Genomic DNA, 27729 nt, shown 5'->3' with positions numbered 1-27729 from the left:
TCTGCAAAGCAGAGCGGTCAGTACTCAAGAAACCAAAGCCTGACCTCTCCCTGAAGGCTGGCAGTTTAGTCTTTGGAGTGATTTAGGGTTGGTCAGTTTGAAGAAGGCAGGGATGCTGATTGGCTCACAACTGTTGTTTAACCATGTCCTATCTAGCCCTAAACTTGTTGGGACAATCCATCAGCAGAGGGCCCTGAAAGAGAGAAGGAAAGCCCACAAGGCCTTGGTTTTAAGCTGCCAGGCTTTTGCCTCAGGTCAGGAGGATGGGGAAGAAGCCGGCCATCTTGAAAGTGCACCATGCTTGTTAGTCATGGCTCCTCTCCCTATGTCCAACTCCTAGTCCCACATTCCCCCTCTCGGGGGTCACCTTAACTCCTGTTAGGGGTTCAGATGTGCAGACCACTCTGATGCTTCTGGTACAACAAAAGGGGCAATGTAGAAGGGGCAGCCGCTGAGTGACTCAGAGGAGGGTCAGTCGAAGGGGTCACGATCAAACTTGCCAGATGGCAAAGGTCTAAAATGTAAGAGAAGCCTGTGATGACAGCATGCCTCCTTGGAGCATGCTATGTGAGTGAGGCAGTATCTATAACAGAAAGAGAGAGACTGTGGGTACCGCTATAATCCCTACTGGGAGCGTAGTTAGGAAAATATTTGGGGCATACTGGCCTCAGAAGAGGAAGGGGACAGGCAAGAAAGCCATCCAAAGAACCCTTGGCAGCTTCATCAGAGGCATTAGCAAGATTGATGGTTTGGCTTAAGAGCTTGAGACGCTTTCCACTGGCAGAGTGAGTTCAGAAGTCAGCCATCGGGTCTCTTCAATTACATTCCCGGGGGGAACATTAGGAGGCAAGGTTAATGAGGAAAATTCTTTGACATTATGATTAACGTAGGTCCTGTTTAGTAATCTTACAGCTGGCCATACCTTGTTCCAGAGAACCACAGAAGAATAAAATCGGGGGAAATGGTCTTCTCCATATCTTGATTGGGATGTTTTGTTTGATTGACATGTTTTCCTTTACAGATGGAAATGTAACTGCAATCAGCTGTTTGTTATGTGAGACTTCTGCATAAGGCCAGGACACCTAAAAACTCTGCAAGAGAAGTCACTTGAAGTCATTGTCTACTGGCAGTGCCCTTCCAGCAACAGATGCCTGTGCCTGTGTATCCGGTGCAATGTCTAGTGGGGATGGGCACTATGGGCCAAACTGAATGAAATCCAGATTCTATTTGTTGAGGTCACAACCAGACATCAATATCTAACTGACAATCTAAAAGGGAAGTGTAATTCCATTGGGTCTTTTTTTATATGATCATCTAGCAATCCCAAGGACACCACTCAGGTATCCTGGATAATAGTCTAATTTTTAGACTATTTCAACGCTTATACTTTTCAATTATAAGAATTAATTTATTATTTTCCTTTATAAAGCAAATTTTGTGGAGTTCAACAATGCCGACTGACATGGTTACAGAAACCCACAGTCACCAGGTACCTTGACAGCAGCCATGGCTCTGAGCACATTCTAAATACCCAGGGTGAGCTGCAGAGAATGTGGACCACAAAAAGAATGTGGTCTACAGAGAGTGAAAAACAAGTCACAGTATAAAGTCAACAAAAAAAATCAAGACAGTTTCTAACTGACCTATGGTTGCGCTATCCACAAGAGATGGTCCATCCTCTTATCAAACACAGGCTCAGGGTGTTTCCAGTGCAATGTTTATGCTCACCATGAAGAATGGACAGGGTTCCAGGGTGGGTCATGTCCAACAATAACAGACATGCTGAAGGACAGACCAGTATCATCAGAATATGGCCTTATTTGGAGACAGAGTCTATAAGAAGTAGTTAGGACAAAAGCATTGGGCTCTAACCAACCCTAAGAAAGAGGAGAAATCTCCACAGAGCTATGCACAGAGGAAAGAGAATGAGAAGATGCTGGGGGAAGACAGCCACCTACAAACCAAAGAGGGTAGAGGTCACCAGAAGCTAGGGCACCTTGCCACCTTGCCATGTCTTCCTTCACATCCCTGGAGGAAGCCAATCACCCACACTTGGATGTGATGGCTACTCTTGGTTGCCAGGTTGACTATATCTGGAATTAACTAAAACCTGAATGGTTGGGTACACCTCCGAGGGATTTTTTTCCTAATTTAAATCATGTGGACTGTAAAGACCCACTTCTGTTCCAGATGTTTGAGGTGGGAAGATCTGCCTTTAATCCAGGCCACACCTTCTGCTGGAAGTCTTTATAAAGGACACAGAAGAAGGAAGCTTGCTCTCTCTTTGCCTGTTTGCTCTCCCCCTCACTGGCAAGTCCATTCCTTCACCAGCATTAGAGCCTATTTCTTTTGAATTCTGGTGTATGGAGAAGACCAGCTGAGGCATCCAGCCTCATGGAATGAACAACTAGAACTTTGTTGGTAGACAGTCATTGTTGAAATAGCTAGACCACAGCTTGTAAGCCATTCCAATAAATTTTATATACATACATACATACATACATACATACATACATGTGTGTGTGTGTGTGTGTGTGTGTGTGTGTGTGTGTGTGTGTAGAGAGACAGAGAGAGATTCCTTCATTGTAGAATATTATTTTAAGGTGTGTTATTTTTGTATATGTTACATTTGTTTAACTCTGTGAAGCTGTGTTACTTTGCCTGCCTGAAATACCTGATTGTTCTAATAAAGAACAAACACCCAATAGCAGGGAGGAGAGAGAAACAGGAGGAGAAAAGAGATGGAGGAGTGAAAGGAGGAAGCAGCCAGGGAAGGAGGAGGACTCCAGGACCAGTCACCCAGCTACACAGCAAGCCATAGAGTAAGAGTAAGATTTACAGAAGTAAGGGAATGGGAAAGCCCAGAGGCAAAAGATAGACAGGATGATTTAAAGTTACAAGCTGGCTAGGAACAAGTCAAGCTAAGGCCGGACATTCATAAGTAAGAATAAGCTTCCAAGTGTGATTTACTTGGGAGCCGGGTGGCAGGCCCTCCAAAAGAGCCAACAACAACCTACAATGTTCATTCTATAAGTTCTGTTCCTCTAGAGAACCCTAACAGATACACTTGATATTGGATGTAACAAGAGGGTAACTTTCTGTTGTTTCATCTCCCGGTGCAGGGTAGCCTCTCTCCACAGCCCCAGCACAGACAGTGCTGTGGAGGGAAGAAGTGAGGGACAGGGAACAGATGCACACAGGCATGGAACAGCACATCTGCACGGGTAGGCTGCCGAAGAGGCTCAGAGGAGTGCCTGGGATTGCAGAGAGACAGCTCAAGACTGAAGTTCAGGAGAAGTACTTAATCCAAGGGCCCAGGAAAAACCGCGTGGCATCATCATAAGGAAAATGGATGGCTCCTGCACCAATGGCCTCAACTGTAACTTGTCTGCAAAAGTTAACATTAAGGCAAAAACTTGAATCAGAATAATAATAATAAAAAATAACGTGAGGCCCTAAGTCAAAGACTATCAAAATTGTTAGAGGCAGACAGCAGATTTCTAAGTCAGCAAAAGTGGAGGCTGCCTGGGAGTTCGCCATGCAAGAGTGTGTCATAGACACAGCTGTGCAGCTGATGCCATAAAAATTGAAGTCACAGATGGAAGCATCCTCCGGAGCCCAGGTTCCCTAAGCAACCTTCTGATAGACATCGCAGCTCCTCAGTGTCCTTGGCCCCCAACATAACTTTCACTGTTAATCCCATTGCACCTGGCTCATGATATTTCCATACGTTGTCAGGTCTGAATCCAACAGGGCAGAGCGTACATTAGCATGGCTCACCATGGACAAGACATTCAGCTAGACAAGGCTTGCTGTGAAATAACAGGCTTCCTCATTTGCTATGAACATAGCAGATGATCCAAACACATCCCCCAAAGGGTCCTGTGTCAAAGGCTTGGCAACTAACTGGAAGGTGGTGGTACCTTCAGGGTGTGAGGCCTGGAAAGAGCTGTGGGGACTGGATCCCTTCCTGCGCCTCTTTGCTTCCTGGCTGCCGGGATGCGAACAGCTCTGCCTGACCCTGCACACTCGTCTCAGTGGAGCGCTGCCTCACCACAGGCCCAAAGCAACCAGGCCAGATGAGCCAGGACCAACGCTGGGAGCCAACATAAATGTCCTTCCTCATAAACTGCTTACCTCGGAGTTTTTGTTTCCATGGTGACAGAACGCGGACTACACACCCTCTTAATCAATGGCAACACACTGTCCTGTGTTGGCTCAGGTTTGCATAATTAAGTGTGCTGGCCACGCAGCGTATGCAACAGACATTTGCGTCTTATATTCTAGGGGCTGAGTCAAGGCTACGGAGCAAAGCAGTTCTGTGACTAGCAAGCACTTCCCTTCCTGGCTTTGAGGCAGAGGATTTCTGGTTGTGCCCCTGTAATGGGCTTGCAAGGGGATGTGACGGTCAGTCTGCAACAGTGGTTCTCAACCTTCCTGATGCTGCGACTCTTTAATGCAGTTCTTCATGCTGTGGTGACCCCCAACTATAAAATATTTTTCGCTGCTACTTCATAACTGTAAATTTTGCTACTGTATGAATTGCAATGTAAATATCTGTGTTTTCCGATGGTCTTAGGCGACTCCTGTGAAAGGGTCATTGGACCCCCAAAGGGGTTGCAACCCATAAGTTGAGAACCACTGACCTAGACTGTCAACTTGACTGAACTGCTGGGAGATTAGGGAAGTATATTTATCTGGGTGTGACTGTGATAGCATTCTTAGAGATGATTATCTGGCAGTGAATGATTGAATCCCCTATAGATTCATAATATAACAGCATTACCAGCTTGTGGTGAAAAGCAGGAGGCAAGACCCAGTTAGAAGAAGTAGGTAGTTGGGGTGTGCCCTATAGGACTGTCTTGCACTAGCAGTTTCCTATTTCCCCTTTCTTGGCTTCCTGTCTGCAATGAGGAACAGCATCAACTCTCACTGCCATGATGTTATGCTCCAGATCACAGGACAACAGCCATGGACTGAGCTCTCTGAAGCCATGAGTCAAATTAAGTCTTTTTTCCCCTTATCCTAACTGTGTTAGATCTTTGGTCACAGTGAGAAGATAATGCACTGAATAATACAGGAGGGTCACCAAGGGCTCTCTTAACTGTCCTGCTTAAAGATGCTCTCTGTGGGACTAGTACAAAAACTCAGTTGATGAAGTACTTGTCTTGCAAGCCAGAAAATCTGAGCTTGATCCCCAGAAACCACATATATTAAATAACAGGCTTGGTAGCATGTACACGTAATTCCAATGATAGGGAGGCAAAATAGGCAAGAGAGGATTTTTAACCCAGTGAGTTCCAGGCAAGTGAGAGGCATGGTCTATGAAACAAGTATATGCATCCAAGGAATCAACCCCACCCCCTCTCTTTTATCTAACCCAAGTATTCTTTCACCCAGAATCTTAATTACCCTTCAAGACACTTGTGCTATGGAGTGCATTCACTCATCTGCTTCCAGCTAAACTGACAGTTCCATTTCAGCGTCCTTCTGTACATCCTTTCTGTTTATGTCCAGTCGTCCACAATTCTGCTTAGCAACCAGAAAACACAGCGAATAAATCCCTTATCCCATCAACATTCAGGCTTCACTCCCTCAGCTTGGAACAGGCTTCAGATCCACCTTAGACTCAACATTGACTGTAACAAATTGGGAGTACCAGAAAAGCTGAGGTGGAGACTATAAAATAACTACGTTGGAGGCAGGTGGTCGGGTCTCTGGTCGTGCGACCCTTGAAAAGTTATCAAGCCTGGCAGCCCCATGTGTGAATGCAAACACGTCATTGCAAGGGTTAAGTTAAAACAACTGGCTACATACCAAGACCTACTGGCTCATAAGTAATTTTATCTAATTTCTAGCTATTTAGAAGATCAACACAGAACTCAGAGTAACAGGTAAATGATACAAGAGGCCCCCGACACACTTTTTAAAACATCCCATGGACTGAAATGTTACCGACCCACAGTTTGTGAAGGGCAAAGGCTGTAAGGAGATCCCATGACCCCTGCTTCTCCAAAAACCTTCCCTGTTCACTACTCCAACAACCGTGTTGGTTCCCACAAGAAGGCATAATTTAATAAGCTTTGAATTGCCCAGGCCTGTGTATTTTAAAACCCAAAGGGTCAATTAGCAGCTGGAGTGCAAGCACTGTGGTAGCACTCATAATTTAAGACAATTACCTCCAGCATGCAGAAGCACAGGGCCATGGATTTCAAGGCACATTTGTAGCATTACCTTTCTTCACCCTTTTATAAATATTTGATATTCTCCAAGACCGCCGCATTTGCTCTTTTCCAGAAAAGGATCAGACAGAGGTAGGAAGCTTTGCCCTCATTAACGAGCACTTCTCAGGCCTCTGGATCCAACTTCCCCCGCAAGGCTCAACCTTCTCCTTGGTAAGAACAGTCAACCACTAGGTCCAGGAAGGAGCTTGTTTTTCCTTCTCCCACAGTTTCGACTAGCCACTCTTATCTCCATCAACTTCTTTGCTCCAAACACAACTGCACAAAACTGACTGCATAAGCCACGATGGCGATGAATTCCTTATACCAGGGAAGGAAAACACAAATCTTTAGTATCTCTTGAGAAAATTTATGTGCAAAAGACCTTATAGATCTCAGCTAACTCAAGTTTACCAAAGGCAACACACTCCTACAGATGGAAGAAATTAATTTTTAAAATCATATCCTTGGTTAAACATACAGGAGCTGAAATAAAAGCGAAAAGCTGGGGAGGACCAGTCATCAGGAAAATTGCACCAATCACTTTATTCAGGTAAATTGACTATTTTTCTGCAAAGACGCTCAGAGACAAGACCACCCCTGGGCAAGCACAGTTCACACAGCTTGTGCTTATCCAACTAATAACAGCAGATCACTCACTTGATAAACACATGACTACGTGTATGCTTCCGTTGCTTTTAGAGCATTGAATTTTTTTAAATACTGTAATTTGTGCTTCGGGAGCACACTGTTCCAACACTATGCTCTGTTCCACCATGTCCGTGCTTTTTAAAACATGAAATTATCTTGTTAAGATTACCTGGGTCACCTGACAACTTGGCAAAATATAAATTACAAAGAGATGCAATATGAGACCAAATGTTTGCCCAACAGGTACGGTCACTGGAGGGTGTTACACAGTCACGTGACGGCATTGTCCACATTCTCATTTCTCCTTTTCCTCTTTGCTTTCCGTAACCTACAAGCAATGAGTAAGTGGCTGAGGAATGACAGCCCCTTCACCAGAATGTCTTTCAAAGCCACGAATATCATGACCTTGAACCCAGGACTAAGGGAACGCAAGCCCATGCTGCTTCTCCTGCAGAAGCATGGCCGCCGGTAACACCAAGAGAGAGCAAGACAGTTTTCTATCAGGAAATAACATCTTCTTGGGGATTCAATTCAGCAAGTGTCTGAAACACTCACTTGGCACAAAGGATTTTAGAGATGAGGCTCTGGGTAGGTAGCTCCATGGTTAAGGGTTGGTGTGTATGAGGTCCCGAGTTCAAGTCCTAGCTCAAACCCACAAGTAAATGAAGCAATCATACGCATGGACTCTGTATCTGTATGTATATTTTATAAAGGGAAAATACAATTTCTCTACCATCAAGAAATAGTATTAATCTGGCTTCATCATATAGACAGTGATTAGTGACTCAAATACCTGGCTATCATCATACTTTAACTGTGTGTGTGTGTGTGTGTGTGTGTGTGTGTGTGTGTGTGTGTGTGTGTGTACCTGCATTCACACGTGTGAGGAGACATGTGGGCATGTTCACCCATGCATGTGGAAACCAGAGATTATGAGATTTCTTCCTCTATTGCTCTCCACCTTGGTCCTGAGAGGCGGGGTCTCTCATTTTACCTGCTGCATATCTCAGCCCTAAATTGTCATTTTTAATTGCTAACAGCCAAATGTTTCTTTCAAAGGATTACTCCACTTATTTTAATGGCTACCTTTAATTTTTCATCTCTTTCCTATTGGATGTAGTCAATGAGAGGAGAGGGCAGCCACCTTTGGGGGATGGAAAGGCTCATTAACATGAAATATCACTTAAAGGTATTGAAACTTAAAGAGCATTGCAACTGAAAATAGTGTATTTGTAATGCTGAAATCCGTTAAGTGAATGACTGCTAAAGTTTTATACACAAGCAAAATTATTTACTCAATTTTTGTGTACTGACCTGCCTTCACTGTGTAATTTGTGATCCTCAAAAAGACACCTTTAAAAAGCACATCGCCACACATGGGAGAAGGGCATTGAACGAAGAAGCTTCCGTTCCAGCAAAGGGGATAAGGCAAGCTGTACACAGGCACCCAGAGCGGATACACACCTAGCAGGAATCCATGGAGAGCTAGCTAACTCCAGTGTGAGAAACAGGCACATTCATAAATGGTTAGGAAGCAATACTCTTTCACACTAGCAGAGCCAGGGCTATCCAGGAGTGAAGGAGGGCAGGCAAATACAACCTAAAGGACAAGCTATTGACCCCCCAAACATTCAGAGAAGCTACCACAGTCAGGCAGTGTGCCACACACCTTGGCAGGATGCAGAGGCCTCCAGCTCCACTACTGAACAAAGTGTCAGGGAGACATGGGAAGACAGGCTTGGGGTCTTTGGGGAAGCGTCCTACAACATAAGCAAGATCTGTGTACCTCCACATCCGTCAATGGAAGTCCAATGTCCTAATGTCATCACGGGGCAGACCCAGAGCAAAGAGAAACTGCCCATACTGACAGAAAGTGATTATTTAGAAAAACTATGCAGAAAATGGGCATTCTGTACATTTGTATGACTTTTCTGTTTTTGACTTCTATTTGCAAGTCCTGCATAAATTAAGAAATGGAGGGAAAACCCTTTCATCGTTTCAGAGTCAACTTTTGGATCTTTAAGGAAAATCAAGATACACTTGGATAAAAATGTATCTTCTTTACTAATGAAGCCACTGTTATGTACAGTGGATTTCCTCCACCTATTAAAATGTAATGAGTGATACAATGCTTTTAATACAACTTTACATGATTATTGACCTTTTCTTTTCTTTTCCCCAGGGAGGTTTTCACTGAGACCCAGTCATAGGACAAAACTGAGCCGTGTGTGTGTGTGTGTGTGTGTGTGTGTGTGTGTGTGTGTGCTTGTACATGTGTGTGCATACGTGTAGAGGCCACAGGTCAAGTTCAGGTAGTGTTCCTCAGAAACTGTACAGCTTCTTTTTTGAGACAGGACCTCTCATTGACCTGGAGCTCACCAAGTATGCTAAGCTGGCTGGCCAGTGAGCCCCAGGGTCAGAATGTCTTTGCCCCCCCAGCTCTGGGATCATGTACTAAGTCACTGCGCCTGGTTTCCAGGTGAGTGTTGATTGAACCCCTCATCTTACACATTGAGCCATCTCCCCCAACCCCTCACTGTGAATATCCAAGGTATCAAAGCTGGGAGAGAATTAGCTCTCGTCAGAAAACTATTGTTTTCTACGTTTCCAGTCTCGACAACAGAACAAATCTCCAAGCCCTTGAAGGGAATCTGTGTTTCATCAGCAATGTTACTTGTTTTTCCTGCCTTTTAAGTGATAAAAGCTCATTTATATATATCAGGACTGGGTTTGGTAACTACCACCACTAGTGAAGAAACAAGCTTTCAGTCTGACATCTACGAGAAAGGACAGTCTCTGTCCATAACCCCTGGCTGGAGAGAACACAGGTTATAATGTGTGTGTGTGTGTGTGTGTGTGTGTGTGTGTGTGTGCGCGCGCGCGCTTGACTCCTCGCCGCAGTACAGGACAATAGCAAGAAAGTTACCAAAAGGTTGAGTAAAATTTAAAAAAAATAGGAAACTAGATTCAACAAATGGACAGGTTTCTAGGTTAATTTCACCTCCCATGTTCCCAGAAGATCGGGAACATGAGTCTAATCAGTAGCAGGTGACCAATACAAAATGGACCCCATGTTTTCCATGTGCCTTCACTGTTGTTATGGCTTGGTGGTGGTTTTATCTTTTTATTTTTTTTCTTGATTGTTCTTCTTTTGTGGGGTTTTACTATTGTTAATTGTGAGAAAAAGTATATAAAATTGGGTGGGTAGGGAGGTGGGAAGGATCTGGAAGGACTTGGGGAAAGGAAAAGAATATAACAAAAACACATTGCTCATAAATTTTAAAAGTAAATTTAAAATATAATAAAGAAAAAAGTGGGAAGGAAGAATGCAACGTTAGGTGCTTACAACACTCCCATGAAGGACGAGCCATGGCAATAACTTCTCCATGTCCTCCTTTCCCAGGCTGCTCCACACTACCCTCTGCTCTCACTTCTCAACAGAAACTCACTTCATCATCCCTCACATACACAGAAGGTGCTCTGATCCAGAAGTCTTGGTCAGCCTTGACAGTGACCTTTCAATCTCTCTTTCTATCTTAACTTTAAAAACTCTCTGAGGAATGACAAGTTTTGGTCTAAAGTATTGTCAGTTATAATTTATACCTAGAGGTAAGCAAGGCCAGGGATCTAAGTTGCAATCAATTACTTGGGCCATCAACATCTTCAATTCTTGAGCACACTGAAAAGTCTCTGAAACTGCCACCCTATCCATTCCTAGACATGATCTTTCAATTCCAAAACACATTTCTGTAAGACAGTTTCATGAATATCACATGCTTACATGTCGGGAACATGCACATGATTTACAGACCAACAAGCAATTTCTATGATCTCTAGCATGGAAATGTATGAACTAGTATCAACAGGAAGTCATCAAGCAGCAGAAGTCATTGATTAAACAGACATTCCAAATGTGTGTGTGCACCACAGCCTGGATGCTGTGCAACATGTGCAAAGACCTCACGCCCTTCTCTGGCTTTTTTTCCTGGACACTGAATGGTAATGTGTGTGTTAAGATTCAAGAGGAGACACTCAGGAGGAAAGCCGAGGAGGGACTGAATCCCACACCAGTTTCCCAGAACTGCTCTAACTTTTCCAACTCAGCATTAAGAAAGAAAAACTAAAGGGAAGAAATTAAACCTTGGCCATTTCAATAAGGCACGTGATGAAACTCTGGCAAAAACTAATCGGTTAAATTTACCCATAAATACAATCACTATAGAAAGCCAAATCAAGATCCCTTCAAGGAGGAAGGATCAGCAAGAGAGCATCTGGTATTGTCTCCGCTCCTCAAGCGTTATGACAGACCATGAGTTTTCACTTTTATTCTGTCAAACTACCCAGATTGCTCACTATTCATTAAGTAATCCTATCATTTCTCAAAGGAGATTACTACAATACCAAATACTCAATACCAGTCACACACATCAAGTAATAAAATAAGTGAAAAAAAAATTTAAAAAAATCAACTCCTGGAATGAAAACACAATGTTCACTTTTGTAAATGGCTTGTGAATAAGGAAAAGACAAAATCTACTAAACTACACATGTCTTTTTAATTTCACATGGCCACTAGATAATAACTATATTACTAGAGTCAAAACAATTAAAACAGAGGAAATAAAATGGTTTCCACATCCGGTTTGACATCGAAGTCTGCTATTTCCAAACAAATGCCGGGGTTTTCGGTCCTGCGTGAGTCTGGAGGAGATTGATCAGTTGAATCTCGTCTTCTACTCAAACTCTAATTAAAATGAACAGTAAGCTATTTGTATGTCTGCAATAATTTCCTTTTCAGGGTACGCCAGACTTCAGCTTTATTCTGCAAAATCATTTTCAATTAGCTATTTAATCTCTACATGTTTGCTTAAAATCCACCTGCACCGCCCTGGAGCCCGATCCCTGCTGGAGACATGGGCGGCAGCTGCGGAAGGAGTCAAGGGGCTATTATTAAGTTCAATGGGAGCCACGTGTACACGGTTCTGACACAGTCATTTGTGGCTTATGACCCAACTCAACCTATTGGATCTGGCTAATTTAAAAAACAAAACACAGGGATTCCTGGTGCTCACGACGGAGGCATAAAAAGGGAATGTTTCAGAGGCAAAACACCTTAGAACTGCTGCCATTCCTATAGATCCCCTGAGCGGGAGACGGTGAGGGACATGGAGAACCTGAACACAGGGAGGGAGGCTCCAGCAAACGCCGCTCTACAAATTTCCATTTCATTAACTGGTTATGAGAGAATGGAGACAAGAAAAGACTCCAGGTTTATTATCTGGGAAAGAAAGAACTGCTCTACAACTGACCACAGCCACACACCAGCACACAGCAGGCCCACAAAAGGGCACCAGGACACACTGAGTCCATGACACTGACCAGGTAATTCCTTACACAGCCCAGCGGACTTGTCCTGAATCAGAGGGCAGTGGCCCCCTGGGAACTTCCCCTCCACGGCCAGGAAGCAGTGCCGTTCCCTTTCATTGGAGATGCTGGCGTGTGACAGAGAATCCTAGCATACATCCCTGATGTACTAAGGTTTGAGGGTTCTGTCACTGAGGACATGGGCAATCTCTAAAATGGTACCATAGGCCTCTGAGGGCTGTGGTGCTCTTCTTGCAGGAGACACTGTGAGCAGAGGCCCCACATCTCTACAGCTGCAAATCTGCTCTCACTTTTTGTGTCGTCCAGGTCAATTTTGAAAGTTCCGTTATTTTCTCTAAACGATTTCCAACTTCCTTTAGTAAAGGGGTTTCCTTACATTTCCTTATAGCCATACCTTTACATTTCCCCAAATGGGCACAGATCCCATTTTCCCAAGAATTCATTTGAACTCTTAAAAATCCCCTCTTTAGAATAGAGGGATAATTGGGCCACGTGCCGACAATCGGGGGCCTTTCTACTTGCCAGGCAGGGCCAGGCCAGTGAACTCTGTAAAGAACAGGATGGTGACGTTTAGTATTTCCTGCTTGTGGCCTGCGTTGCCGCCCTCCCCCTTCCCCCCCAGAATTGTAACTGTCACTGACAGGACATGGACAAGCATGCACAGCTGTTTCCCAATAAAACTTGACAAACCAGATGAGTGCATTTGGCACCTGCCTGGACCCCCGCACGGAGGGATTCTGAATTATCTGTGCCGTGCCTCTCAGTATGGGAGCCAGCAGCCACATGAAGCTACTGAAATCCAGATTACGTGCAATTAATAGTCCTTCCTGAAACCTAGTCAGTTTCCAGTGGTTATTTACCACACCTGGTTAGCGATTTATTGGATGGTCAGCAGAGACACAGGTGTGGAAGCCCAGCACTCTGGAGGCTGAGGTAGGGAGGATCATGGATCCCAAACCAACCTTAGCTAAATAGCAAGTCCCTAGCCAGTCTTTTGTTTTTAAAGATTTATTTATTTTTATTTCATGTGCATGAGTCTGCCTGAGTGGATGTCTGCACACCGCATGCATGCAGTGCCTCTGGAGTCCATGAAAGCGTGTTGGATCCCTTGCGAACTAGAGTTGCACTCAGTTGTGAGGCTCCCTGCGGGTATTAGGGATTGAACCTGGGTCCTCTAAAGAGCAGCCCATGATCTTAACCACTGAGCCACTTCTCGAGCTCCCTCCTAGTCTGTCTTGACTACACAGTGAGATTCTCTCACGAAAAGGGAAGGGAAGGAGAAAGGGAGAGAGGAGAGGCAGAGGCAGGAAGCGTGATCATGTTTCAAAACACTAACTCCATTAAGACAATCATTTTGTTTCACGCTGTTTTTAAACTTAAGTTCCTGGTGTGAAGTATAAAGATCTGAATAAAGTATGTTAAGACCAAATGAGTAAGATTGGTTGGAGATTAGAATTCTCTAAGAAGTGGTCAAATAACATAAAGAAATCAAATTCCTGGATATTCAGGTAGAATAGTGACCTGCCTTTAAGGTGAGAATGGGACATTATCATTTTAGTGTGTGTGGGGGGGGGTGTGCATGTGTGTGCAGATGTGTAGGATGTATGGGGAAATGTGTGCATAGATGTGTGTGCCCATATGTCCATGGAAGCCAGAGGAAAATGTCAGGTGTCCTGCCCTGACTCTCTACCTTAGTCTCTTGAGAAAGGCTCTCACACTGAACCTGGGGCTAGGCTGGTGGCCAGGGAGTCCCAGGAATCTTCCTGTGTCTGCTCTCCAACCCCAGCTGGGGTTACAGGTACACACAGACCATGTGCAGCTTTTAACTCAAGAGCTGAAAATTCACTGCCCTCGGGTCCTCATGCTGGCACACCAAGCTCTCTTTCCCTCCAAACCACCTTCTGGAAGATCTTATTTAATGGGCACAGCATTTTCATCTAGAATGAAGGAGCTCTGGAAATGGATGTTATACAACAACATGAATGTTCTTAATGTCATCAAGCTGTACGTCAGTGTCAAAATGGTTATGATTTACTTCACACTGTGATCATGTGTGTGTGTGTGCCACACACAGCATATTTCCAGGCATGAAACACAAAATTAAGACACACCATACTAGAGAGTGCTGCGAACATCAGGACATTGTGTCCAAGGAAGGTTTCCTTGGTGCTCCAGAGAATTTAAGAAGTGAGTCCAGGAGATAAGGCATGACTGGGATCCTGGGCTTCTTACATAGTTTGGTTGTTGAAAACGCCATGAAGACCCATGTGCTAAGGGCTTGGTTCCCTGGCCGCCCCCCCCCCCGGGTGGGGGAGGGTGGTGTTACTGGCAGGTGGTGGAACCTCAAAGAGGTAGAACCTAATAAAAAAAAGGTCTCTGAGTCACTGGAAGCATGCCCTGATGGGGATTATGGGCCTCTGGCTTTATTCTTTGGCTTTTCTGGCCTTCTGGCCCTGAGGTTGAGTGATGTTACTCCACCACATGGTCTCACTAATGTGCTGCCTTGACACAGTCCAAAGAAATAGGGGAAGCCAACCATAAGGGCCAAATAAACCCCCAAACAGTGAGCCAAATGAACCTTTTCTCTTTACAAGCTGATTGTCTCGGGTGTAGAGTGATTAAAAGTTTGCACAGATAAGAACAAGCCTCATGAAGAAGCACCCTGAAGCACTCAATGCAAGGCTGTAGCTTGCAAGTGATGTCCTGGACTCTGCACTGAGCCAGGACTCAGCTGCTGACCCATGAGATCCCAAGGGAGTACCAAGAACTGGTCTTCAGAGAAGGGGTCTCCACATTTTCACCACCAGGAACTCCAGGCTACCTCTCCTCTCTTTAAAGTGTGACCAGCCCAGGCATTTCTCCCAGCACTGGCATTAGAGATACCACCTGAAAGGGTCCCTGTGGGTACCAACGGAACCTGTTGGAAGTCTGGGCAAATGGGATCTCATATTCAACTAATATTGCCTTATCAAACAACTTTACGAGCAAAGGGTTTATTTGGCTTACACTTCCACAGCACTGCTCATCACTAAGAAGTCAGGACAGCCCACGCAACCCAAGTCAGAAGCTCATTTTTTAATAAAAGGGGGACCTGCAGGGCCCTGGCCCCTGTTTTGGGTAACTGTTGCCTTGCTTGCAGACCTTGACCTTGATATCCTCCCAATGCTAATTCCCTGCCAGGTTCCACCCTCCTGAATGCTTAAGGGAAATTCCTTGTCTGTGTATCCTGAATAATGGGCGTTAACAGCTTAGATGCAAGATTGTAAAACATCAGTAGCGAACTTCTGCCCTCCAGGGTCCTCCCATTGTGCTGTAAGCCTGTATTTAAGACCTCCTACCCCCTTCAAGAAATGACATTTGACATTTAAAATTAAATATATATATATATATATATATATATATATATATATTTGAATGAATACTGCAAATGTAATCTATGAATATCACAAATGTGATTAATATCATGAGTGTAATTTAAAAAAAAAATAAATAAATAAAAAGAAGTTAGGACAGGAACTCAGGAGGGCAGGAACTGATGCAGAGATCACAGAGGGGTGCTGCTTACTGGCTTGATCCTCCTGGCTTGCTCAGCCTGCTTCCTTATAGGACCCAACACCACAGTCCAGAGATGGCCCTACCCACAGTGGGCTGGGCCCTCCCCATCAATCACTAATTAAGAAAATTCCTACAGGCTTGCCTACAGTCCAACCTTATGGAAGCATTTTCTCAGTCGAAGTTCGCTCTGCCCCAGTGACTCTAGCTTATGTCAAGTTGACATAAAACTAGCCAGCACAAGTTGACACATGAATATATCACTATTAAGCCACAACCCTCCCTTTCTTATTCATCCCCAAGATCTCACGTTAAACACATAAGTAGCTTTAAAAGTCCCACATTCTTAACAGATTGAAACACATTGAAAGTGTTTATTATAGGACCAAAGGAAGGCAAAATTGTGGATGCTAAAGCAAATTTAAAGTAAAAGTTAAAATATCCAGTCTTGGAGAGAGAGAAGAGTGTCTCAGACCTCGGAACTGCGAGCAGGGAGGAGGCAAGAGAGAAGGATGCAGCGTCTGCGGGCAGCACCCAGGCAGCCAGACCAAGCTCAGGTGATCCTATGTGCTTGGGAAAGGCAGGAGCTCCTGCTCTTGGCTAATGAGAAGTCCGAGGTGGCAAATGGGGCACGGAGCGCATGACCATACGCAAGATGGCGAGTAAAGAGATGTTTGAAGATCCTGTGGTGGAGCGTGTCGTCAACGAAGAATATAAAATCTGGAAGAAGAATACACTGTTTCTGTATGACCTGGTTATGACCCATGCTCTTCAGTGGCCCAGTCTTACCATTCAGTGGCTTCCTGAAGTAACTAAACCAGAAGGAAAGGATTATGCCCTTCATTGGCTAGTGCTGGGCACTCACACATCTGATGAGCAGAATCATCTGGTGGTTGCTGGAGTTCATATTCCCCATGATGCTGCACAGTTTGATGTTTCCCATTGTGACAGTGACAAGGGAGAATTTGGTGGCTTTGGTTCCGTGACAGGAAAAATTGAATGTGAACTTAAAATTAATCATGAAGGAGAAGTAAACCATGCTTGTTATAGGCCACAGAATCCTCACATCATTGCCACAAAAAACACCATCTTCTGATGTATTGGTTTTTGACTATACAAAACACCCCGCTAAACCAGATCCAAATGGAGAATGTAATCCTCATCTTAGATTAAGAGGTCATCAAAAGGAAGGCTATGGTCTTTCCTGGAATTCTAATTGAGTGGACATCTCCTGAGTGCATCTGATGACCATACTGTCTGCCTGTGGGATATAAATGCAGGACCAAAGGAAAGCAAAATTGTGGATGCTAAAGCAATCTTTACTGGCCACTCAGTTGTTGTAGAGGACGTGGCCTGGCATCTGCTGCATGAGTCCTTGTTTGGATCTGTTGCTGATGATCAGAAACTTATGATATGAGACCAGATCCAATACCACTTCTTAGCCAAGCCATTTGGTGGATGCACACACTGCTGAGGTCAGCTGCCTCTCATTCAATCCCTACAGCAAGTTCATTCTAGCAACTGGCTTTGCAGATAAGGCTGTAGCTTTATGGGACCTGTGTAATCTAAAACTGAAACTCCATACCTTTGAATCACATAAGGATGAAAAATTTCAGGTCCACTGGTCTCCACATAATGAAACTATTCAGGATTCAAGTGGTACTGATTCCCGCCTGAATGTGTGGGATTTAAGTAAAATTGGAGAAGAACAATCAGCAGAAGATGCAGAAGGTGGCCCTCCAAAACTGTTTACTCATGGAAGATACACTGCCAAGATTTCAGACTTCAGTTTGGAACCCCAGTGAACCTTGGGTCATTTGCTCAGTGTCTGAAGATAACATCATGCAGATATGGCAGATGGCTGAAAATATTTACAATGACGAAGAGTCAGATGTCATGACATCAGAACTGGAGGGACAAGGATCTTAAACCCAAAGTACAATTGCTACATGAATGCTCAATTTATCAAGCGCCAAACAGGCATTGTATAGTAGGAAATGTAAGTGGGGTGGCTTATGCCATTTTCTACCCTCTGATTCTAGCACTTTCAAGTGAGCCGTTGGGTGCTGTATCATATTGTAGCTATTGGGGGCAGGGGAGGAATGTTGCTTAAGAAAGGACATCATTATTGTTTTAAAATACACATTGCTTAAAATTAAAAAAAAAATACACGTTGCTGGGTATTGCCTTCAATTCAACTGTCCTCATTTTCTCAAACTTTTAAGTGCTTGCTGAAGTTCCCAAATACACAAGGATAACTTTTATACTTTTTCCTTCCAACACTTCTTGATTGGCTTTGCAGAAATAAAGTTTTAAAAAAAATCCAGTCTCTTTAAAAATCCAAAATCCCCTTTAAAGGCTCAAAATCTCTCAACTGTGGGCTCCTACAAAAGTCAAAATTAAATTTAATATTTTCTTACTTCAAGAGGGAAGAACCAGAAACAGTCACAATCTGAATAAAGCAAAACCAAACTCCAAAAGTATAAATAACTCAATGTCCAATTATTTGGGATCCACTCAGGATCTTCTGAGCTCCTCTGAGGGGGTTTGGGTCACTTCCCCAGCTCCGCCCTCTGCAGCACACTGAGCTTGCCTTCTAGGCTCCCGCAGACTCCATTCCACAGATGCTGCTGTTCTTGGTGGTCACTCCATGGCACTGGCATCTTCAAAATCCTGGGGTCTTTTGCTGCAACTGGACTGCACTTTCACCAATACATTCTCTGGTGCCAAGCCTCAACTTCTCTCCGTGACCCCTTCAATTTTGGGTCTTCATCTGCTCCTGAGGGTTCACCTTCTCCAATGGCCTATCCTGGCCTCTCACCATGCTAAGGCCCAGCTGTTTTTAATGACCCCTTATGCCTTCAAAACCAGTACCACCTGGGTGACTCTTACACTACCAAGTTTGGCTGCCAGCACAGAGTACAACGTTGGCCGCCTCTAAACACAGCTTGCATGTTGACTCTGAGGAAACATTTCCCAGAAGATTTCACCTCATTGATGCTGGTCCCTTCTTAATCACAGATTCTCCAGTCCTCGCTGACCATTGTCCAAGCAAAACAAAGGTTTAATTTTAGTGGTTTTGGTCTCTTATTAATCACAGCTGATTCTTCAGTTCCAGCTGACCAGACACCACAGATTCCTCACACAAATGGCCCAGCAGAGTTTTTTCTTCCCTTTGAAACTTTATAAGTCAGGCCTTTATCATCTGCACTGCTTTCAACCTTCTTCCAGGTTCCCTCACAACACTCCAATGAGCTTTCAACACTCAGTGACTTTTCTAGCCCAAAGCTGCAAAGTCCTTCTACAATCCTCTCCCAAACACCATCAGGTCCATCACAGCAATAGCTCATTATGCTGGTACCAGTCTTTCTTAGTTAGGGTGATTATTGCTGTGATGAAACATCATGACCAAAAGCAAACTGGGGAGGAAAGAGTCTATTTAGATTGTGTTTCCACATTACTGTTCATCATCAAAGGAAGTCAGGACAGGTACTCAAACAGGGAAGGGACTGATGGAGACAGGAGCTGATGCAGAGCCCAGGGAGGGGTGATGCTTACTGACTTGTTTCTCATGGCTTGCTCAGCCTGCTTTCTTACAGAACTGAGGACCAGCTGCTCAGGGATGGCCCCATCCACAGTGTGCTGGACCCTCCCCCAATGGTCACTAATTAATAAAATGTCCTACAGGCTTTCCTACAGTCCAGTCTTACAAAGGCATTTTCTCAATTACGGTTCCCTTTTCTCTAGTGACTCTTGCTTATGTCAAGTTGATATAAAAGTAGCCAGCACACCCAGGAATATACATGCCTATTAAAAACACTCTGGTACCCATAGGGTTCCATTCTCCATGATCTGTTGGTGTCTTGTGCTGAGGAATTAAGTGCATGAAACTAAGCAACTACTACCAGACCTTGACTATTAGCTGTATTGGGAGGCATTTACCCAAAAGAACACCCCGAGGAACCTCCACTGAATCATCCATTACCACTTCATGCAAATCATAATAGATGTCATTACACCATGTAAAACTTCAGAATCAACAAAGCCAAACAAGATCAAAACTGACCCATTTTAAATGTTCGGTCCTATGTGAGTACAATATTTCTAGGAGCCCACAACATTTTGATGTTTAGAGATGAGACTTTATGGCATCCATCCATAAAGACATACTAAATAGGGTAGTTTTACAATTGCCTTTAACAAAAATTAAACTGATTGATAATAAATAACTCACTACAGCTATATCAGATACAACATTTGAGAAGCAACTTACATCTAAAGAATCTTCCTTCAACAGGATTAGGGCCATGTTCTGGGATACCAATCGACAGGAATACCCTGAAAAGGAAAAGGGACAGCATGTTAACCTCATTCTTCCTGTGAATTCCCAATTGAAAGGCTCAGACAACCTCTTTTCCTTTTTGAAGAGTTATTAATTTTTTATTTGTGTATGTGTGAGTGTATGCACACATGTGTGTGCAGTACCTAATCTGTGCACTTGAGTGAAAGTCAGAAAAAGGCTTCTGCGGTCCTCCGCTACCACTTTTCACCCATTTCATTGAGACAGGGTCTTCCCTGAATCTGGAGCCCATGCTTTCTCAGTCAATAAGCCCCAGACATCCTCCTGTCTCCACCACACTTGAAGCTGAGGTTACACACATATGAAGAGACCCATCTTACAACCTCCCTTATGTCTACCTTGTCCCTATTGACTAGAGGAATAGGGGCATAAGCCTAAACTCACTGTGGACCTCCAAACAGCCTAAAAAGAACAAGCTGATAAGGTCTTTATATCTAAAGACTAAAATAAGTACTTGCCAATTTTCTGTAGGTTTTTTTTTTTCCTGTACTCTGGCTATTCTTGTATAACATTAAGACAAACCTTGGTTTACCTAAAATAACAGCAAACAGTTTTAGGAGATGAGTGGAATCTATGCTACTAGTTTGCATAGCTACTGCATAAGCAAGGTCACCTTTTTCTTATATTAGTAAGAAATTCTCAAAAGTTTAATTAGCTGGCACTTCTCAAAAGTTTCAAGGAATACTAGTATACCAAGGGAGCCACTCTCCTGCCAAAAGATCAACACAATATCCACTTAAAGGAGGAAACCTAAATTTAAGTTAAAATATATATATAAAGGTTTAAGACAAAAGTATTTCCAATTAGAATCAATGATTTCAGTCTTGCTCTTAAATCAAACTACCTCTCACTAAGGATGTTTGAGAAAGCCTCAGAGAATTATATTATTTTGTATTTACCCAAAATTAAATTATATTCAATACATTAAAGCACACACACACACACACACACACACACACACACACACACACACACATATTAAAAATGAAATTATGCCTATTGGATTAGTAATACTCCCCACAAGAGTCATAGACTATCTAACAAAAACTCCAGTATGATGCATGAGAAAATTCTGAGTTGTTGGACAGGCTAGGCCAAGTGACTCTCAAAACAATGTAGGCTATTGCCATTACCCTCAGTTGCCTCTCGAGGTTGAAAGCAACTAAGTTCCTATTGCTGAAGACCATACATTTCCAACACAAGACTCAGAAGATTCAAGCTGGATCTAATCTGAAAGCCTCCTTCCTGCAGTCTAGCTTTCATAGTATCAGAAACTACTATGTAAGTGTCCATGTGGGGGAAACAATCAACAGTGCTAGCTAGCTATGATGCCAATGAACTGTAACGATGACCAGCACAGCAAAATACCCTTTAAAGTGCAATAGCGGCACTCATATCTCGGCAGTAAGCAACGGCTGTCTATTTGGGCTTATGGTCTACCTGATAGGGAAATTATGGCTGGTATAAGAAACCTAGCTAACTACCTACAGTTAATGAGGTCATGATTCTTAGAAAAAAATTACTACCCCTGACAGACACAAAGTAGAACTCAAAACAGACAGAAAATATGATCAAGAAGATCTTTTGTTGGTTATTTTTGGGTTTTTTTTGTAAACAATAAACATTTTCACTCGTTTATTTTGGAATGTACACTACGCTTCTCTCAGGATTGTCATTTGTTTAAAAGAAATATTTGGTAAAGTGCCTCAGATGACAAACTATAAAGACAAAAATAATGGCTTTTGATAAAAATATTTTTGAAGCCATGTCCAAAAAAGTGTATTAATTACACAAAGAAGTAACTCGGAATCTCTCAAGGTAACATTGTTCTTTTTTTTTTTTTCCAAAATAACTTATTTTATGCACATCAGTGTTTGGCCTGCATATATACATATGTCTATGTGAAGGTGCCAAATCCCCTGGAACTGGAGTTACAGACAGTTGTGAGCTGCCATGTGGGTGCTGGGAATTGAACCTGGGTCCTTGGGAAGAATAGCCAGTGCTCTTAACCACTGAGCCATCTCCCCAGCTCCCAGTAACATTGTTCTTAAAGAACAAAGTAGTATAGAGTGAATATCTTGTGCTTGAGACTAGTTATATTTTGGATTTTGTTGGTTATTTTTAAGTATGTGTATACAAAGCATGCCTTAATTTTGAAATGTTTGCATATATCTCATTAGTTGAGCATTTCCAATCAAGAATTCTAAATCCAAAATGCTTCAAAATCTGAAACTGATCAGTTTTGGACTTGGGAGCTTTTAAGATTTTAAAATTTTGGATTAAGGTTGCCTAAGGTGTTCCCAGTCTCAGGCTCTTAACTTCTGGCCCAGGGCCTATGTAAAGAGATTCCACAGCTCTTTCAAAATCTGCCTTGTGAAACTGAAGGTGGAGAATGTAGGGCATGGAGTTGTCTCACCGTTCTGATGCGAACATTGTGTTTATATTATAGCAACTTGACATCCAGGTGCTTAGGGCTTTGGATGTCCACATTTTATTGGCAGCATTTTCTTAGTGGAACACATCAGAGGAAGAGTTCATTTGTAGATTTGGTGGCACTTGTTATGTTGGGGATTGTTGGTTTCTTTTTTTTTTTTTTTTTCTATTTTATTTTTTTTTCTTTTTTCTTTTTTTTTTGATATATATTTTTTATTTTACAATACCATTCAGTTCTACATATCAGCCATGGGTTCCCCTATTCTCCCCCCTCCCACGCCCTCCCCTTACCCCGAGCCCACCCTCCATTCCCACCTCCTCCAGGACAAGTCCTCCCCCGAGGACTGTGATCAACTTGGTAGACTCAGTCCAGGGAGGTCCAGTCCCTTCCTCCCAGACTAAGCCAAGTGTCCCTGCATAAGTTCCTGGTTTCAAACAGCGATTGTTGGTTTCTTTAGCAATTGTTTACATCTATCTCTATAATTTTAGAGACAAAAATCAAAACTTTTTAACGAGTGTGTGTGTGTGTGTGTGTGTGTGTGTGTGTGTGTGTGTGTGTACATTAGAGGATAACTCCCGGAAGCCGGTTCTCTTCTTCCACCATGTTGATTCTAGGGATCATGTGGGTTCCAGGGACAAAATCAAATCATCAGGCTTGGCAGCAAGCACCTTTACCCACTAATCCATTTCACCAGCACTAAAACTCATTTTTACTATAGGTTGTTTCCAGCTTATGGCTATTATGAATAAAGCTGCTATGAACCTAGTTGAGCAGGTGTCCTTGTGGTATGGTAGAGCATCCTTTGGGTATATGCCCAGGAGTGGTATAGCTGGGTCTTGAGGTAGGTCGATTTCCCAATTTTCTGAGAAACCACCATATTGATTTCCAAAGTGGCTATAAAAGTTTGCACTCCCACCAGCAATGGAGGAGTGTTCCCCTTACTCCACATCCCTGCCAGCATGAGCTGTCACTTGTGTTATTGATCTTAGCCATTCTGATGGATGTAAGATGGAGTCTCAACGTAGTTGATTTGTATTTCCCTATAGCTAAGAATGTTGAACATTTCTTTGTTTATTAGCCATTTGAGTTTCCTCTATTGAGAATTCTATTTAGATCTGTACCCTATTTTTAATTGGATTATTTGGTTTTTGATAACTAGTCTCTTGAGTTCTTTATATATTTTGGATATTAGTCCTCTATCAGATATGGAGTTGGTAAAAAAATCTTTTCCCATTCTATAGCATAAATGTTGGTGTCCTATATGTTACAGAAGATTTTCAGTTTCATGAGGTCCCATTTATTAATTGTTGATCTTAGTGCCTAAACAATTGGTGTTCTGTTCAAGAATTTATGTCCTGTGCCAATGTGTTCAAGGCTATTCCCCATTTTCTTTTTGTTTGTTTGATTGTTTGTTTGGTTGGTTGGTTAGTTGGTTGGTTGGTTTGGTTTGGTTTTTTGAGACAGGGTTTCTCTGTGTAGCTTTGCGCCTTTCCTGGAATTCACTCTGTAGCCCAGGCTGGCCTTGAACTCACAGAGATCCGCCTGCCTCTGCCTCCCAAGTGCTGGGATTAAAGGCGTGCGCCACCACCGCCCAGGTTATTCCCCACTTTCTCTTCTACCAGGTTCAGTGTATCTGGTTTTATGTTTTAGGTCTTTGATCCACTTGGCCATCTACACACATGCTACAGTTGTATAGTTTGGTCTTCTTGTGGGTCTCCTATCGGTGGGAACAGGAGCCATCTCTGACTCTATTATCTGCTTTCAGGGCCCTTTCTTCCTACTGGGTTGCCTCATCCAGCCTTAATAGGAAAGGGGGTGCCTAGTTTTTCTGCAACTTGATATACCCTAGCTGGCTGATATACATGGGAGGCTGTTCTTTCCTGAAGAAAAAGGAGGACGAGTGGATTGGGGGGTAGGGGAAGAAAGGAGGTTTGGGGGGGTATGGACTGGGAGGAGAGGAGGGAAATTGTGATAGAGCTAGAAGAAATTAATTTATTAATAAAATAAAATTTTTAAAAATTGGCATTATAGTTTAAAGTGGGATTTCAGAGGAGACCTTTTCAAATCCCACAGATGTCACTTCTTTATTGCCATGGGACAATCATCTATTAAACAATTGTACAATAAAAACCAAATTTTCAATCTGCGTTATTTTTATTAGTGATAGGACTGAGCAGATGCCATAACAGACTACTGAGTCTTCTCTCAAAGATCAGGCCTCAATTTCCTGAGACTGAACAAGCAGTTTCTGAAAGAGCCACAAAAAAAGGACAATCAATCTCTAACACCCCCAACTCCAAGGACAAGGAGGCTTGGTATGTGCAGTATCAGGCGAGGCCAAGCCCAAGCTAGTTATCAAGCTGAAGGTAATAACCAAATAAGGACAAAGCCTGGGACTTGTCCAGGACTGCCCCAAAATGGAACACTGTAGCCCTGACCAACCCTGACTAGCCCTGGCCAATTAGAATGTACTAATATAATTGCTACTTGCTTAAGCCAATTGTATCTAAAATGACCTAACTGCTCTAGGACCTCCCCTTGGCTGTGCTTAAAATGAGCCTGTGAGCTCCTCTCAGGGTTGTTACCATTTTGCCTTTGTGTAGGATGGCCGGCCTCAGCATGCTGGAGGCTTTCCTGAGATAATAAATACTCTTGCTGATTGCATATGTGGACTGGTGGTCTTTTGTGGGACTTCTCCAGGACCCTGACACTTATGAATGTGGGATTAATGAGACCCCAAAAATGCTACTGTGTATTCATTCCATTTTAAAGTCTTGAAGGTAGAAATAATTTTCATCTCAAATTATTTCTAAGTTGTCAATGTGAGTCAGTCTCTCAATGTCCCTGAATTTTGTTACCTATCAACTGTGGCTTTTAAACACTTAGGATCTTACAAATTTATTTTAAATCATTAAAAAAAAAACTCATTATATGCATTTCACATATAAAATGATTAGAAACTTACTGTTCAAAAACAATCAGCTCTGGTGCCTGTTTAGGCTGTTGTTGACTATATATGGCCTGTTCCTTCAGAGGAGATAAACCCTCATTCCCAGTTAAATTAAGGCCACACCAGTTATATTAACGGCAGAAGTTCCAACTTTTAGTGGTTGTTGAAAAAAATCAAGACTTGCATTTCTTTACAATGTGAAGCTAGAGCATTTGCCAGGCACTCTACAGTGGAGTTGGGGAACCCGCATTCTCCAGCTGGGGCTGATGAATCCATTAGAGTATGAATGGATGATAAAATGCTAATTGTGTAGCAGACTGTGAGCCTGGCTAGCTCAGCAGTAGTTCCTAGTAAACGTAACTGATGATGCTCAAGGTACCAAGCTAACTCTTTTACACCTGGAAGTGGTTATTCCTTGCTTTAAAGGTCAAACTGAAGCACAGAGACATGAAGAACAGGGACAGGTGAAAAACTAAAGAGTTTCCAAAATAAGAAATAAATAAGATAAAAATACAACAGTTCATAGAACAGATGAGGTCGGCGCACTTTTGAAGCTTACTAGGTAAGGCCAGCTTAGCGGGTACTTCCATGGGCGAGGGTTCCTGAGGAAGCCTAAGAGTCTGAAGCAAAGGTGCTCATGAACCAGGTTCTGTGAGGAGCCCTGTGCTCCTTGATTCTCTAAATCATGGGCCTTTGCCTGGACCTTCTGGTACCTATTGGAGTAGCCAACGAGACCATCTTGTATCATAATGCCTACCAATGGTTTTCATCCATCCACACACAGGCATTCATCGACCAGCTTCTCAGGGAAACAATTGAGGACCTCCAACACAACACCTTCAGTAGGCTGGCATCATGTTAAACCACAGTGGTAGTTGTCTGCTGTTGCTATGATCCCAGAACGTATGGTCAGGAAGGATAAATTCCTTCCAATCTTTCAAACATGTCTTTGTAGAAATCTAGATTTAGATGTGTTTGGGAATACGAGCTTACTCTTTCCACTTTCTCTCCAAAGGAGAACACTAGTTAGGAGAGCTGAGAGTTTTAGGTTGGTAATGTTTTCTTAGGATGAAATGTTATTTTATTGTCTTAAAAATCACGTGCTGCTCTAAGACCCACAAACTTTGACTTCTCTGAGAGTTGATCATACTCAGGTAGTGAGAAGAATAAGTGCCTTCATAGTGTGCTGTTAATTTCAACCTCAGGGAGAAGTCACCCCAGAGGTATCACTCTCGGTCCCTGATGGCTGGCCGTCTTACAGATTTCGAGATTAAAGAGTGAGACCTCAATTTACAAGTGTGAGCTGACTTCTTTACCTGGCTCTTCTCCAAGAGCTGATCTCATTTCATCCAAAACCATTAAAAATCAAGAGTAGCAAATGGGGGTCGATGCTCCCAGTTAACAGAGTGAAACAGCACAGGTCTGTTGAGGGCAGGTGGCCTATGATAATTTTCTGAGCAAAATCCAACTTCATTTTCCAAATGAAACGAAACAGCTTACTTAATCTGCTTCTCCTCAGGAGCCTTTAGCTTTCTCTTTAAATTCAAGCAAGTGTCACTTACTTATTTATTGCCCTCCTCCCGCCATGCTGGAAAGAAAGTACTTATGGGTTTCTCCAGAATGTCTTTGTGTACCTTCACTTGTCAAATAGCATTTTGCTTAAATCGCAAACTATAAAAAATGAAGCAGAAATCCAGAGTTTAAAAATTACAGCTTGCTTCAGCAGCTGTTGTTCAAATGAAATACTTCCAGAAAATCCTTTCACATTAGTGACAGTAAACTTCTAACAGTCGAGCTGCCTGGAGTTGTGGGGAGTCCCTAGGGGTGAAGAGTTAGCCCAACATACAGGGAAATGATTAGTCAAAATACCCCCTTTTTGTAAGGGAAAATCAAATATAGACCTTCCTTCTGGAGCTAATCTGTGAAGGAACAAGAGGAAAGAAGGCTTTTGTAAACCGTTAATTGGGGTCCAGGGAGCCACTCTCAGAGGCACTCAGGGCTCCCCACCACTGCCATTAAGATGGGTCTGCAACTGTGTACAAAACTGTTTTGTGTTACCTCCCCGTCTTTAATTTTTTAAAAGGATTTTAACATGTTTATTTGTCCACCTGGCTTTGGTTTCTTAAATGATTCCATTTCTTTTAGTTTTAAAAATACCTGGTAGTTTTAAGAAGAG

General features: G+C 43.0%; 1 protein-coding gene and 1 pseudogene across 7 annotated transcripts in view; one reads left to right on the top strand and one right to left on the bottom strand.

Moving 5' to 3' along the window:
* The window catches only part of Atp8a2 (ATPase phospholipid transporting 8A2), a 587084-nt gene that overhangs the window by 343274 nt on the left and 216081 nt on the right, over positions 1 to 27729 (bottom strand). For all 7 annotated transcript variants that reach the window (XM_037208489.1, XM_037208491.1, XM_037208490.1 and 4 more), the window contains one exon: positions 20083 to 20147. In XM_037208489.1, the coding sequence (XP_037064384.1) occupies positions 20083 to 20147 (65 nt within the window). The remainder of the gene's footprint in view (positions 1 to 20082; positions 20148 to 27729) is intronic.
* On the top strand, positions 16065 to 17742 carry LOC114693834 (annotated as a pseudogene).

This window comes from Peromyscus leucopus, chromosome 9 (genome assembly GCF_004664715.2).
Source record: "Peromyscus leucopus breed LL Stock chromosome 9, UCI_PerLeu_2.1, whole genome shotgun sequence".
NCBI lineage: Eukaryota > Metazoa > Chordata > Mammalia > Rodentia > Cricetidae > Peromyscus > Peromyscus leucopus.
The sequence above is the reverse complement of the archived record's forward strand: the minus strand, read 5'-3'. Positions and strand labels throughout refer to the sequence as shown.